At 32.8% G+C, this 16,933-nt stretch overlaps 1 protein-coding gene across 1 annotated transcript; it reads left to right on the forward strand.

Moving 5' to 3' along the window:
* Positions 1-6,908: 6,908 nt before the first annotated feature.
* Positions 6,909-9,805, forward strand: LOC145806314 (3-deoxy-manno-octulosonate cytidylyltransferase, mitochondrial-like). Its single transcript, XM_082902949.1, has 6 exons — positions 6,909-7,786; positions 7,917-8,511; positions 8,980-9,025; positions 9,353-9,439; positions 9,525-9,649; positions 9,740-9,805. The coding sequence occupies exons 2-6, from the start codon at positions 8,455-8,457 to the stop codon at positions 9,803-9,805; spliced, it is 381 nt and encodes a 126-aa protein (XP_082759075.1). The 5' UTR covers positions 6,909-7,786; positions 7,917-8,454.
* The last annotated feature ends 7,128 nt before the right edge of the window (positions 9,806-16,933 follow it).

The following is a 16,933-nucleotide window of genomic DNA, read 5'->3' on the forward strand; positions in this document are numbered from 1 at the left end:
TTGTTGGGAAAATAGAGAACTGAGTGTGTCCTTAATTGTTGCTACCAATGGGGTTTATATAGGCCAAATTCTCAATGTAATGTAATGTGTTGTATTCTGCCTCCATTAAATGATATAGGAGTTTACTTTTTAATTATATTTTTTAGACTCAGTGATATATTAATAAGATAGTTGATTTAAAGTTAGAGGATAAATAAAATAAAATAAAGAGAGAATTGATTTAAATAATTTAATAAAATCTCAAGTCATTAAATTTAAAAAATAATTCTAATTTTTAGACCTGAACTTATATTATAATAAGGTGTATCTTTGGTGGTGCAGCTGATTAGCGAGTGGAGCTTTGTTTTGGAATAAGGTGACGCACTTCACAGGATAGGTGTTATTTAGTAAAAATTAGGTCAGTAGTCCGTTATATGTATTATTTTAGTCTTTATAATTTTAATTAATTTAATTTTGATTTTTAATTTTAGATTTTGCATCAATTTGATTCAATTGATTACGTCGTTAGGATTTTTGACCAAAAAAAATTCATTCAATTGGTTGAATTTAAGTCACTAAATTGATCAAATTTTATAATTTTTTTATTAAAAGTATGACATATGACGTTCATGTGTGCATTTCTATAAAAAAAAAAAAAAAAAAAAAAACTAACAATTGGAAATAATTGAACCAATTTGAGACAATATAAAAAATTCAGGTTCAAAATTAATCCAATGAAAACTATAACAACCCAAATAGCATAAGAGTCAAAATACAGAGACTAACAATATAATTTGTTTTAAATTTTTTTAGTTTGTATAATAATCTTTATAAATTTGACTAACACCAAAGGAATTTATGTAAGGAATTTAACCCTATGGGGCTGGCCTAGTTGATGCAACTTGGGGTTCAGGGTGTGCTCCCTCTAGGTTTTAGGTTCAACTCTCATTAGGAGTAATCAGTTTCTTGGGCCACACCCATAAGTTATGCTTATTGCTTAAGATTTGTCCGATCTACGTGGAGAGGGCGCTTTATTTGGATTTTGAGAATCGAGATGTGCGTAAGTTGGTTTAAACATTCGGTCATTAAAAAAAATGTAAAAGATAATAATAAAATGTGATTATTATAATATTATTGTATTCAAAAACGTATAAATTACTAAAACTATATTATTAATTTTTACAAACACGTTTAACCTTTTGGATCTTGAAATTTATTTATTTATTTATTTATTTATTGTTGTCTCTTCATAAATCACTACGCAAATCAAATCATTGGTTAAAACACATCTTTATAATTCCGCCATTTCATACATTGACTAAAGTACATATACAAATAAAATGAAAATTTATATTACTCTTGAATATACATATATTTCAAATAGGAAAAAGCTAAAAAAAATACATAAATTAAACACAAAATCAGATGTATAAATCTTATAAAAATGATATAAAAATTCATTTTTTAAACTTATTTTTTAAATTCAATGACGTGTAAGTAAGATGATTATCTAATAACATCACCCAAATCTTTTATATGAGGTGAGTTTCACACCTATTACATTCAAGTTTTGTTATTAATTTTTGTGCAAATAAAACATCTGTTCAAATAAGAAATTGACACTTTAGTGAAATGTTGACCAATTTTATTTTTCCAAGATTAATGTTGAATGATTACCATTTTCAAAGAATACTTCCATTGCCTTAACGAATAAAATAAAAATAAAAAAAATACCTTTTTTCGGCAATTAGTGGAGTGATAATATTGTACAAAAGCATATTCATTTGGTGAATTTGAGAAGACTAGAACTCAAAAGATTTATCAAAATTTTATTAAATTCTTACATAAGATTCAGATAGTGTGGATCCTGCACCTATACAAGACATTTTATAAAAAAAAAAAAATTATAAATCCTGAAATTTCTAATATTTTTCATTTAAGAATCTATCCTAGATTGGGTTTGAATTGATTTTTTTGCTATTTTTTTTTAATTTAATTTTTTTGATACTTTTAGGTGTTATTTAATTGGACAAATTTAAAGATAAAATATTTTGACACAAATTTTTTATAAAAAATTATTGAAAACAAAAGAAAAATTGAAAAAAAAAAGATTTTTAAATGAAGCATTTGAAAGTCAAAAAGAAAGAGAAGGTGACCTCAGAGAAAGAATCTAACAAGAAGTTGAACATCTGACGCAAAACCTCCAAAAAGAGAAAGTGACGCACAACCATGTTCGCCGCCATTAATTACGAAGGGACAATTTGAAAAGCTAGTGAAAGTTAATTTTAAATTTTTTAATTTATTTTGAATCATATTATTTCATACATTTTTTACATATGAAAGGGTAAAGAAATTAACTTTTAACGTCTCAAATTACTCCTAAATTCAAGTAGGTTGACTTTCTTGGTAAATTTTTGTCAATTCATTCCTAACAATATTTTGAGTTAATTATAAAAAAATCTCAAAATTTCACGCGGTTCATTTTAAATCACAATATTTCAATTTTAACAAACTAAATTTTAAAGTTCCATCTGCATTTCAATGTATCCCTCTGTCAATCTCTATTTGTGTAAGGTATGGATAACCACTTTAGAGTTTAAAGTGAAAAATGCATAAAACTTTGAGATTTTTTTTTTTGTAATTAATCCTAATATTTAATTTTTTTGTATGTGTATATATATAACTTACATACCTTATGTATATGTATATATATGCTTGAATATATGGTGAAATTTTTTTATTCAAAATTTGATTCTTTTAATGATAAAATTTTGATTTCATCCCTAATTTACAACTTCTAAGATAAAAATAACTTAAATAAATTTTTAAAAAATGGCTTTGTGGTGTTATTTGATGCAACTTATCTGACTTATTTATAATTTTTTATTTTTTATTTTGCAACTTATTAGTCTAGTTTATAGTTTAAGCGTTGGGATTTATATATTTTTTTATCGTATTTGGTGTTGTTTTTATTTTGATATTTTTTTTAAATAAAAAAATTTAATTATAAAAAATAAAAAAAATCGAGATTTTACACATTTTTCACTTTAAATCTCAAAATGATTCCCTGTTATCTTACACATGGAGATAGATGGAGACATACTGAAACACGAATGAAACTCTAAAATTTAATTTATTAAAATTGAAGTACTAGAATTTAAAGTAAAAAAAAAAAAAAACTTGAAACTGTGAGTTTTTTTATTTATTTATAATTAATCCTAATATTTTTATGTCTCATTTACAAAAGGGGCATTTTTTCATAAATTTATTTTCACCTACTTATGTTCTATTTAATCCATTTTATTTTCTTATATTCCAATAAGTCGTATGGGTGACATAATTACCAATATATCCCTAATAATATTCATATTTACAGTGTGAATGTTTCGTGATATGAATGTTCATACCGTCAATGTGAATGTTCATATCGTTAATGTGAATGTTAACACCATCGATGTGAATGTTAACAAGTCAATGTAAATATTCATATTGTCAATGTGAACACTACAAGAATTTACATATTTGGCGACCACTTTTGCCGACCAAAAAAATTTTGGTCGCAAAAAAATGACATTTGGCGACCAAATATTAATTAGTCGCGAATGATCATTATTTTTGGCGACCAAATATTATTGGTCGCAGAAAGTTATATTTTGGCGACCAAAAAATGAGTTGGTCGCAAAAAGTGGTATGCTTTTGCCGACCAACTACAAATTTGGTCGTGGAAGGTCACATATTTTTTAGCGACCAAAAATTTGGTCGCCAAAACTTATTTTCAGCAACCAAAAAAAATTAGTCGCCAAATTAGTACTTTTAGCGACTAATATTTTAGTCGCCGTTGATTGAGATTTAGCGACTAAAAAAATTTGTCGGCAAAAGAACCTATTTTTGCGACTAATTTAAGAGTTTGGTCGCCAAAAGTTTTGGGGGGAATTTGAAACGTGGGAATTGAATTTCAGAAAAAAAATTTTAGATTGGGGTAATTTTCTACTTCACACACTGTTGATGCATCAATCGAACCCAGATTGGGGTAATTTGGTTTAACTCGTCTCCTCCCATTCCCTCTCTGTCTCTCTCTCCCTCTCTGTTCTTCTTTCCTACCCTCCCTCTTGCGCTTGCTCCCGACGCTGGCCTCGATTTCTGCCTCTCCCCCATTCTCTCTCAGTGTCTTCAAGTCGCAATCCTCCCACTCGCAAGGTAGGGTTTCCGATTGTGAATCGCGACACTGTGCTTCGATTGGGTCACCGAAGGCTAGGGTTTCCACCACCACAGCCACCGTCATCATCATCAGCTTCCTCAAATTCTACATTGACGCCGCTGTCTTCTCCTTCTCTCTCTGCTTCGAACCCCCATGGGAGCTCTCTGGTACCTCTCTCCCTCTCTCTCTCTTTCTCTCTATGCTTCTCTATGCTTCAAGTAAATCGATATTTGTTGGTGGAATTGAGGTAATGGTAAATCGATATAAGTTTTTAAAGTCTAGAATGCTTTGGGTATATTTTATTTATTAACTTTTTCTTCATGACAGTAATTAGTGTTGGTGTTCTCCTTGATTTCCTATGAACAATATCATATATCTTTGGCTGCAGATAGAGTGTTTGGTCCAGCAGCAACTACTCGTCATGTTTATGATGTTGCTGCTCAGCAGGTTGTCAATGGTGCCATGCAAGGAATTAATGGTAATTACTTTTCTTCACACCTCCTATCATCTAATCTGATGTGAGCATGCATCAGGCATAGCCTTTTGTTGTATGATGATCTTGTTTTTGCTAGGGATGACCATTGAACATAAAACTCTTTGCATTTCAGTTGCTCTGAACAACTTTTTCCCCCACCAGTCCCTCAACACCCTTCCCCTTTTAAGGTTGTGGATCTTGGGACATGAGTCATATTCCTATCAACCCTTAGCATCTCATCTTGTGATGTTGACATCCTCACTTATAGGATTTGTTGCAAAAATATGCTCGTGTACTGGATGACTTTTTGGTCTCTGTACTGCAGTTCCTCTCTATTCCCTTTCTTATAAACACATTCTCATCATTCCCCAATCCCTTATGTTATATTTCCTTACCATGATAATCTTTTAATAGTATCCTCTGTCTTTGTGGTCATTTTCTGAAAGGGCAACTTATTCCTCCCAAATTTATATAATTAATAGGAGGATTTTTTATGTGAAACCAAGCTTGGGGCTGAGCATTAATAAAAGCCATCTGACAAACTACGTGCCACACATTGGCTGGTCCAAGAATATATTTAGCATGAGTTTTAGAAAAAATTGTTTATTTGAGATTTGGTTTCAACAATTTGATTATTATGATTTGATTGAGGGATCTTTATGCTTTTGTGGAGATCTATGACAACATCATCTGTAGCCTCATTTCTTGTGTAGCTTGTAGTTTCTCATCTAGCTTATGGCTCATATACCTCTACATCTTTGGGACGCAAGCTGTATGATGTCTGAGATTTGACTGCTTGCAAATATATTTATTGTCCTTGAGGATTGATGTCATTTTGGAGGCAACATGGCTCTGGGCACTGCCAATTAACTGGAAAATTTCTCTAAAATATTACAAGCTGATGTAATAATTTGCTTGAGAGAATAATTTTTTAAATCATAAAGAAAAACTTTTTTGATTTTTCCAACTAAATGTCTATCCACAAAACTACATTAAGGCAAGATGGAAAATGTCACTTCATTGACTGATGTGGACCATGATAACAAGAAAAGACTGGACAATACTTCAGACCTTGTGTAGTCAAAATTTTAGGTTGAATGTTTATTATGTATTTTTCCATTTAGTATGTCGCTGGTACTGTTTGATTTGGTTTTATGAGTAATGATATTTTGGTGATCTCAAGATTTGCTGAACACAAATGTACATGGGTCTTATAATGTTAGGTAAAACCCAGCTTATATAGAAATCTTTGTAGTTTTTTAATTCAGTGGATTGAGCATTAGAAACTTTAGGCTGTGTTTGCATGAGTTTTAGAAATTCAAGACTCTCCTAGCAATAATGCCACAATGACCACATTTGTGTACCTTAAAGTGTTTACCATCTCATGTGTCATTGTTGCGTTGGTATCAGACATGACTGGTGCGGCCCTTTCAACCAACGCAATGATACCATATAAGATGGTTAAAAATGTGGTCATTATAACAATATTGCTATGTCAGATCACCAATTTTTCCAAAAGCTTAAGATGTTAGGAAATTGGCCCAACAATGTATGTCAAACTTTCCACACCTTCCTTCATGTGCAACCCGTCTTGCGTGTGGAGATGCAAACATCCATACATTGAGAGAAGTAGAATGCAAACAGGGAACAAATCAGTCATTTGTCGGTTTTATAGGCTCAGATTTGGACAATTGTGATCCATACTAGGTATTTTTGTGAACACATGCTTCTGTTTGAAATGCATGTGCTTTATTATGGCTATTGGCAAGATTCAGTAGTAAAATTTTTATATCCCACATTACTAAACTAAAAAAATCCCCACCATCGTTGTATTTTCTGTGTTTGTCCCCTTTTGTAGCCTGCTCCCAATTTGTGTTCTGTGCGTAAAGTACCTGGAGGGAAAAATCAATTATTTCTACTCCTGTCATTTGATTTCCTGTTCATGTCTTCACATTTCTGTAGCTTCTCCAACTTAAATATTGTTATAGGAGTGTAATTACTTTCTGGTTGGATATTTCATTATCTTTTATACAGCTATATGTGGTGTTCTTGGTCAAGATAATATCAGAAAGATGGATAGTGAAGTATGGAAAAGGAAAAGTATAGTAGGAAAATAATTGATTAAGAAAGAGGATGGCACTAGTGTTCAACCCATACTGCGATCTCATGATGTCGTTGTCTTACACGGATTAGGGTATGGATGTCGGATGCGGGTATGTGTCTAAGTGTCACACTTATCTTATTCATATGCTGAAAGACTCAAGGATACAACTAGATTTCATATTTTGTATACCAAAAAGAAGTCAAGTATCATATCTTATCCCACAAGCTCCCATATGCTTACTCAAAGGTTGAGTAGTCACCCACTTCACAAATTTAGAAGAATCCATATAACTTAGCCCTCACCATGATGCTACAACATTGTAGTCTGAAACCCTTTGCCTGTCACTAAAAAAATGGGATTCTTGAATGGTATATTATTATCTCAATATGAGGGCTGCTTGTAATGGCTGTAAAAGTACTACTTTAATTTTGGATTCCTTAAAAAACTACAGCTTATTGTGCATGAAGACCTTTTTGCATATTTTGTTTGTTTAGTTTATTGATTTGGCATCTTTGCTACTTTTGAATTACTACTGTTTTATGCTTTTGTCCTGTCTTTGTTTACTTCTTTGGAATATTTGGCACAATTGAGTCAATGTGCAAGTTTGTTGCATTGATTTTGTTTGGTCATGTGCAACCAAGACCGCTGACTACCAGATAAAATAGATGGTTTTTGCTGTACCCTGTGTTTTGCATGTGTCTGACTGGAGGACAGGGGGGTGGGGGCAAGATCAAGGGTGTTATAAATTGACTGATTGTAAAAAAAAACTGTGCATATGATGCACAATGTAGGGGAGCATCTGTAAATGGGAGATTGGAGATTTTCTTGGTTCCAGTTTGAAGCTTGAGGTTTCACTATGTGACAAACTTGATAGGAGAACTTGAAATCTCAATCTTAAAATATGTAATTGGAGATTCCTTTGCTCTAAAACTTGTCTATTTCTTTCTCATCTTCAAGGGATATCAAATGTGCGAACATTTTGGTGGATGCAAGTGGATCTGTAAAACTTGCGGATTTTGGATTGGCAAAGGTTATTTTTTTCCAGCAAAATATGCTCTTTTTTTTTCCTCTTATTGCTTTTTGATGTTGTGTTACATAAATACTTGTTAAAACATGTTAAGCATATATGTTTTAACAATATTATCTTATGTGTTCACCAGGCTACTACACTAAATGACGTAAAATCTTGCAAAGGGACTCCGTATTGGATGGCCCCAGAGGTTTGCTTCTATTCTTCTGAGTTCTACACTTCTATTCAGGCGTTTTAACTGTATTAGAATGTTAGTTCTCTAAGTTTACGTGAGTAGTCTAGTCACTGCATATGTTCTGTTTATGTTTGCTAGATCTAGTGAGTACTTTGTCAAATGAAAGGCTGTTGCTTGAATTGACCATCAATACTGTTCAAATTTCATGTTGTTTACATAACCTTGTGAAAGTACTTAGTTTTTGGTTATTGAGAGCGAGACAGTCTTTCGGTAACACTATCTCTAATCCTGAAGCTGAGGTGTTGGAAGGAGATGAAATTAAAAGGAGGTTTGTGATCAGACATTTTGGAATTCGAACTGGACTAAAGCGTTTCATGTTTCCAATTGAATACTTTCCATTTTTCCTTTTTATTATTCTTAAAGGAGAAGATTATTCTCCAAATTGGTCCTAGTTACTCTTCAGGATTGAGTGGAAGAAAGGAGGAGATTTTGAATGAGAAAAGGGATCCAATCCAATGATTCCAAAAGGATTGAACAAGGATGCGAACAGGTGGCCTTTACTTATGAATTTTCTATTTATTTCTTTTCATGGGTAAGCTAGTTGTAGTCCTGCATTCCCTAGTTTGTAATCTTCACAAGTGAAGAGCCGAGTTACAGAAATGTAAGTTTTCATTGACCTCAAAAGGTAGCTGCAAAGGAGAGTGAGATTTGATATGTTGAACTATTGTACTTACTTTTTATATTATTTTTCTATATCATTTAACTTAAATTACTTATGAACAATTATATTACTTACATTTTTACCTATTTTTTTATTTAATTAGTCTCTGAAGTTAGAGTTGATTTTTCTTCCATGCACAAATCTTACTACTTAAGCAGTTGAAGTCTTGGCTTCCGGCTGTATTAAATCATGTAATATTGTTTACATATAGGCTATGACATCATGAATGCTTCCCTCATTCTTTTCATTTATTAAAAAAAAAAAACTTTCCTCACTTTTTTAATTGTTCATATGCAGAGAACATGGGAACGGGCAAAAATGGCAGCTACATTGGATCATGTCGGTACGACTTGAGCTTCATCTTTTTGTTTTGGTGCTAAGGTTCATGAATCATATCGTTGTCAGAACAGTTGCATCTCTCTTTTTGATGTGCTTAAAGATCACAAACTAAACGATTGGTTGCTCTACTATACTCATCCTCGGATGAACTAGTTCCCTCAATTCAGTATCTGGATCATTGTTTTGAGTAAAGTTTAAACCATAAATAATAGTTTTGCATTGATGATGACATTATTGTATATGAAAACTGTTAAACACATCATTTTAGGATTTTTTACATCTTTTTGGTATGTTTGTGTGGTTTTTCATTGGTAGCTTCTTTTCTATGTAGTTGTGGCAACTGATGATGAAAAGATTGCTGAATGCTGTCGAGGATTTGGTGCTGATGTGATAATGACATCAGAATCTTGCCGAAACGGTGAGAACCATTTTTTTTCTTTGTTGCAACTTTCAACATTTTTGTTGGGTTTGCCAATACCTAATAGTGATAATCAAATTTATAGGTACTGAGCGTTGCAATGAAGCACTACAAAAGCTCAAGGAAAAATATGATGTTGTCGTCAATATTCAAGGGGCTGAACCTCTAATTGATCCGGAAGTAATAGATGGGATTGTCAAAGCGCTGCAGGTAAATTTGTTTCTATTTGATTTTCTCTCAATGAAGTGTCAGTATGACCTCGTAAACAAAGAATCTGTGCTGTTCTTTGCCTAAATTCAGAAGTTCCCTAATTGTTCATATCAGCAACATGACATGAATTCTGAACATACTGGAATGTCACAGTAGATTCCATGCGTGACTGATCTTAGGGTTCCAAAAGAGCACAGCATCTGTTGTCTTGTCTGAGTTTCACAAAGGAAAGCCTTACTCAAAATGGGAATGGGTTTGAATATAGGCTGAAACATGAGTTGAAGGGTCCTAGCTATGGTCTTCTCGATCCACCACTGCGAGATTTTAAATGCATGTCCTTGACTGGGTTATAAGAAGCCATTTCTGTCTGGAGTTTTCTAATTTAATTATTCAGAAGTTTTCAGCCTGCATACTAGTTTGAATCTTAGGTCTTATTTAGCATCAAGTTTTCAGCCTGCATACTAGTTTTGGGGTCACTTGGGAGCAAGCTTTAGATGTCCCAGTTCTTTAACCGAAATATCAAATGTTCTTGATTATTCAGAAGTGGTAATCCTTGAAATAATAATTCTTGGTCAAATGAAATCTGTTAAAAGGCTGAGATATAGAAAGTTGTTCCTCTTTTTTTGTTTTTTTTTTTGGATTTCTGGCTGCTGTTGGTTTCTCAAGTCTGTATTCCTGAATCCTCATGCAAAAATTCATTTGACCAAGTTGTTTAACAATTCATTTCTGGCTGCTGTTGGGATGAAATTCATTTGACCAAGTTTTTTTGGATTTCTGGCTACTGTTGGGATGGAATTCGGTGCAACAATTCATCACATGGTTATTTTTGCATTGCCCAAGTTGTTTAAGAAATGCCCACTGGAATTATGCACAGCACACTTGAATTATGCCACTACCAGAATTATGCACGCTTGAATTATCCCACTTGAATATTAAATTATGCAAACTTGAATTATGCCTTGTTTTTTTTTTTTTTAGGAAGTGCGCACACAATTAAATTATGTTGAAAATTTGTAAACTTTTAAACCGCCAAACCGATTCGTATCTATCCGCCAATTCGCATCCGCCGGATTGGCGGACGAATGCGGATTGATTTTCTCCAATCCGCCAATCTGGCGGACGGATGGCGGATTAGAGGTTCCGTGGCCACAATCGATCCGCGCCCACCCCTAGCTAGTTGGCGCAAGGATCTTTTTGATTGGCTATCAAGGCAACTTAGTGGATTAAGCAATTTTCCTGATGCTGTAAATCTGAATTATGTATTGTTTCAATTTGTTATGCTAGATGGATGTGACTTGTGAATGAAAATTTAGAATAGTTGTATTGTGTTGAATGTTAATGAATTATGTATTGTGTCGAATGTTAATGATTCAGTTAATTTGAATGATGCTTTAAAATTATAGGTTTATTATGGATTGAATGAATTATTAGGAATTACAGGTGTATTGTTTTCTTGCTTTGGCGACCAATTTAGTAGTCGTGCCAAATAAATTATTTTTTTTTGCAAAAAATAACAATTGCCGACCAAGAGTTTTGGTCGCAAAAAATACATCTATTGCCGACCAAAACAGCTCTTGGTCGTGGAAACTCACTTTTGCCGACCAAAAGTTTTGGTCGCAAAAATTAACAAATGGCGACCAAAACCTTTTTTGGTCGCGGAATGTCACGATTGGCGACTAAAATTTTTGGTCGCGGAATGTCACCATTGACGACCAAACTTTTTGGTCGTTGAATGTGATAATTGGCGACCAAACTTTTTGGTCGGGAAAATATCACTTTTCGCGACTAAAGTGTTTTGGCGACAAAATAAATTAGTCGCGGTAATTAAATATTTAGCGACCAAAAATTTAGTCGCGAAATCCAACTTTTGCCGACCAACCACAATTTTGGTCGCGAATTACTTTTGCCGACCCTCAATTGGCGACCAAAGTAGCGACCAAAAAAATTGGTCGCGGATAGCTTTTGCCGACTAAAAATTGACTTTTAGCGACCAATTTTTTTGTTGCTAAAAGTGTTAATTCTTGTAGTGGAATGTTCATACTCAAACTATCAATGTGAACATTCACACGTCAATGCGAATATTCACATTGTAAAATTTGAATGTTTACATCATCAAATTGCTAACCGTTCAAAAAATATTTGTAAGGGTAGAAATATTCATAAAATACCTTAAATATGAGAATTAGGATTTGATAGATCAAATGTTTAAATAATAAGACTTATTAAAATATAAGAATATCTTGTAGACTAATTGAAATACAAACACTTAAAAAGAGATTTTCTAATAAACTTTCCTTTACAAAAATTATTAAATTTTATAAATTAAAAAAAAAAGAAAAGTATTTTGTTTCTTATTTTGATATTCATTCTTCATTCTTTCTGCTCGATCATAGCCGCTAAGGCTACGCTAGTTAGAAATGGTTTTGAAAAAATCTGGAAATAACAGAATTTTTTTAAAATTTTGGTTTAATTTTTAGGTGAGACTCGTGCGCTAAAGTTTGCGGGTTTAAGTGATAACGCGTTCTATGCCGCGTTGTGATTCACGTGGTATGTTTGGTTGCTCAAAACCATTATCGGGTGAATGGAAAATTGAAGCCAAAGTATACTCAATGGAAATAGAGTTTTGGTGAAAAATCCTTAAAGGTTTGAATAAAGGCTTGTCCCACATTGGTTTAGTGGGAAGAAATTTATGGGTTTATAAAGCGTGGAATTATAACTTGGGAGGGTCCTAAGAGACACCCAAGTTTGTAGAAGGTAGAGGTTATGGGAAATTAGGCTAGACCCATTCGACCAAAAAATAACCACACATGCGCGCCGCCGTTCGTCCGAGCGGGCTGGGCCTAGGCACGGGCACGGGTGCATGGTATATGAGGTTGGGTTGGGCTTGTCCGGCCCAATACCTATCTTTTTGTGCCAAAAACATTTGAATTTATTTTTTAATTTTTGGAAAATAAATTTTGACCGTTTGAATTCAAATTTTGGTCCGAAAATTTGCACCATTCTGTTTGAAATTTGTCTGTTCCATTTGTACAGATTGAAATCTGTCTGTTACAATTCAAAAAACACTTACCTGTTTAATTTAAAATTCAAACAGATTTGTATCTGTTTAATTTAAACTAAACAGGTCCCATACCTGTTGGATTCAAAACTAAAAGACACCATTGCACCTATAAATAGACTAGTCCTCACTTGTATTCTTTATTGAATTTTCGTCCAGAAATAATACTGCATTACTCTCTACATTTTGTTACATTATTTTTTCTTGTGAGAAAGAGTATATACACTTAGTGTGTTCGTTGTGCGAACAAACTGTAATGCTGCATTTATTCGTTGTTGATCATTTTATCCTGGGAGATAAACATCCACATTCTGAAAACACCGTGGAGAGGACGAATCTGTCTTAAGAATACAGTGTTTAACACTGGACTTGATCAAAATATTGTTCAACAAATTAATCAGGTAAGTTGTTAATTTATTTTCTGTTTTATTTATTTATATCAAATTTTAATTTTGTTTTTTGTAACAAAATAAAATCTGTTTTTATTTATTTATTTTTATTTCTAGTTTGATTTTTGTAATCAAACATTCTCCCTCCTTTTCTTTATTTCTTTTGTTTGTTGTTAAGTACACAAACTTAATTTATACGAAATACAGTGAAGATTAACCAACAATTTTGAGACAGATTCTTTTTTCTTTTTCTTTTTTGTCTTCATTGTATTTAATTTTCTATGTTTTCACAAAATGATATTCTGGTTGGAAAACAAATAGTAGTAATATACTGTTTGACAGATAGTAGTAATATACTGTCTATTTTCTTTGACAACTAGTAGTAATATACTGGTGTCATTAACAATTGCAGAATATTATTTGGTGTTATAGAAAATTATTGTGGTATTTTATTTTTCTTGTTTTAGTAACAAGGAAAATAAAATTATTTTGTGTTATAATTTATTTTCTTGTTTTAGTAACTAGAAAATTAATTTGTGGTTTGTTTTTCTGATTTTTGTAATTAGATATTATGACTACTGCAACTGAAACTGCAACTGAAAGTGGTACTCCAATTGTTACACCAACACCAGTCGCTATCCAGAACTATGTTCAAGTACTAATAAATCATGAAGAAAAATCGAAAAAATTTAACGGTTCTAAGTTTAAGAGATGGCAGCAAAAATGCTATTTTATCTTACAACTCTAAATCTGGGCCAGTTTCTTCGTGAAGAGGCTCCAGCACTTAAAGAGGGTAAAAGTGATCAGCAAGTTGTTGCCGCTGTAGATGCTTGGAAACATTCAGATTTCCTATGCATAAACTACGTCCTCAATGGCCTTGACAACATGCTGTATAATGTTTATAGCCCTCTGAAAATAGCAAAAGAATTGTGGGATTCTTTGAAGAAAAAATACAAGACAGAGGATGCTGACACAAAGAAATTTATTGTCGGTAAATTCTGGACTTTGTTATGGTAGACTCCCAGACGGTAATTTCTCAAGTTCAAAGTTTTCAATTAATTCTACATTATATTCATTCTGAGGGTATGTCTCTAAGCGAGTCTTTCCAAGTCGCTGCATTAGTGAAAAAATTACCACCGGCTTGGAAAGATTTCAAAAATTATTTAAAACATAAACGCAAAGAGATGACCATGGATGAACTTATTGTAAGACTGAGAATTGAGGAAGATAACCGGAAGGCTGAAAAGAGAAATGGTAAAAATCTCACTGAGTCCAAGGCTAATGTAATTGAACAAGTGCACAAACCACATAACAAAAAGAGAAAATTTGCTAGAGATGGTCCTAAACAAGGCGACAACAATGGCAATAAGAAGTTCAAAGGAAAATGCTATAAATGTGGCAAGACTGGACATCGAGCTTCTGATTGCCGCCGCCCTAAGAAGGATTGCGGAAATACAAGCAAGAAGACCACCAATCAAGCCAATGTGACAGAATTAGATTACATCTCTGACGAGGTAAATGACATCAATCTCTCTGTTGTGGTGTCTGAGGCTAATTTGGTTGGAAATCTCAAGGAATGGTGGGTTGACACTGGAGCAACTCGTCACATTTGTGCGGACAAGAAGATGTTCACAACTTACAAGGAGACTGCAAATGGTGAATAACTTTTCATGGGAAATTCTTCTACTTCTACTGTGGCTGGACAAGGAAAGGTGATCTTGAAGATGACATCAGGAAAAGAACTTACCCCCAACAACGTACTGCATGTACCTAGCATCCGAAAGAATTTGGTTTCTGGTTCTTTGTTAAGCAAAAATGGCTTTAGGCTTGTCTTTGAGTTTGATAAATTTGTATTAATAAAGAGTGGTATGTATGTTGGTAAGGGATACATGAGTGATGGTCTCTTCAAATTTAATGTAATGACGATTGTACCAAAAGTTGCTATTAATAAGAATAACACATATTTTGCTTATATTCTAGAGTCGAATTTATGGCATGGTAGATTAGAACATATATATTTTGATACTTTGCGTAGATTAATTAGTTTGGATTATATGCCAAAGTTTGAAATTGATCCTAATCACAAATGTGAGATTTGTGTAGAAGCGAAACTAACTAAGGCTCCATTTAAATTGGTTGAAAGAAAACCGAACCTCTAGAATTAATTCATACTGATGTATGTGATCTTAAATTTGTTCAAACTAGAGGAGGCAAAAAGTATTTCATAACATTTATCGATGATTGCACAAGATATTGTTATGTTTATTTACTTAGAAGTAAAGATGAAGCCTTAGAAATGTTTAAAATCTACAAAACAAAATTTGAAAATCAACTTGATAAAACCATTAAAATGGTTAGAAGTGATAGGGGTGGTGAATATAATGTACCATTAAATGAATTTTGTGCACAACATGGCATTATTCACCAAACTACAGCACCATATTCTCCTCAGCAAAATGGAATTGCTAAAAGGAAGAATAAAACCCTAAAAGAAATTATGAATGCCATGTTACTAAGTTCAGGTTTACCACAGAACTTGTGGGGGAAGCAATATTATCTGCTAATTATGTTCTTAACAGAATACCCTACAAAAAATCTAACAGCACTCTTCATGAATTGTGGAAAGGTCGACCACCTTCCTACAAATACTTAAAACTGTGGGGGTGTTTGACAAAAGTTGAAGTTCATGTTCCTAAAAAGACTAAGATTGGACAAAAAACAGTAGATTGTGTGTTTATTGGTTATGCTCAGAATAGTAGTGCATATCGGTTTCTGACTTATAAATCAGAAATACCTGATATAAATGTGAACACTATTATAGAGTCAAGGAATGCTGTGTTTTTTGAACATGTCTTTTCTTACAAGAAAGAACATGAATTAAGTTCACAGAAAAGAATTTATGATTGTACACAAAGTCAAGAGCCTATTGGCAATCAAACACAAAAGACTAATAATGGTCTCAACCAACAGGATTTAACTGATGATGAACCAAGACGAAGTAGAAGAGCAAGAATATCAAAATCCTTTGGTCTAGATTTTTTGACATACCTGTTAGAAAATAAACCTTAAATCTTTAAAGAAGCAATGACAGGTCCTGAAGCACCTTTCTGGAAAGAAGCTGTTAATAATGAAATTGAATCCATTATGCAAAATCATACTTGGGAATTGGTGAATCTTTACCTGGTTTTAAATCTCTTGGATATAAGTGGATATTTAAGAGAAAAATAAAAGCAGATGGTTCAATAGACAAGTATAAAGCAAGTCTTGTACTAAAAGGTTACAGACAAAAGGAAGGTCTGGACTATTTTGACACATATTCCCCTGTGACAAGAATAACATCCATTCGTATGCTTATTGCTATAGCAGCATTGTTTAATTTAGAAATACATCAAATGGATGTTAAGACAGCTTTCTTAAACGGTGATCTAAATGAAGAGATCTATATGGAACAACCCAAAGGGCTTGTAGTGCCGAGGCAATAAAAGAAAGTTTGTCAACTTGTAAAATCTCTTTACGGATTAAAACAAGCGCCTAAGTAATGGCATAAAAAATTTGATCATGCAATGCTTACTAATGAATTTAAGATAAACGAATGTGACAAGTGCGTCTATGTTAAAAACACTGACCAAGGATATGTCATAGTTTGTCTTTATGTAGATGACATGCTTATCATTGGAAGCAGTCAAAATATAATCAAATCAACTAAGCAAATGCTTAATAGAATATTTGATATGAAAGATATGGGGATCGCAAATGTTATATTAAGAATGAAAATTACTAAAACATCTGATAGATATGTATTATCTCAATCACATTATATTGAGAAAATTCTTGGTA

This window comes from Camellia sinensis, chromosome 13 (genome assembly GCF_055761805.1).
Source record: "Camellia sinensis isolate YWXY chromosome 13, ASM5576180v1, whole genome shotgun sequence".
NCBI lineage: Eukaryota > Viridiplantae > Streptophyta > Magnoliopsida > Ericales > Theaceae > Camellia > Camellia sinensis.

Bases quoted from the DNA above. Each gene is read 5' to 3' on its own strand.
- LOC145806314 (XM_082902949.1), top strand. From the start codon at position 8,455: ATGAGAAAAGGGATCCAATCCAATGATTCCAAAAGGATTGAACAAGGA. The intron at 8,512-8,979 runs GTGGCCTTTACT...GTTCATATGCAG, and splicing joins TTGAACAAGGATGCGAACAG to AGAACATGGGAACGGGCAAA. The intron at 9,650-9,739 runs GTAAATTTGTTT...GCCTAAATTCAG, and splicing joins GGATTGTCAAAGCGCTGCAG to AAGTTCCCTAATTGTTCATA.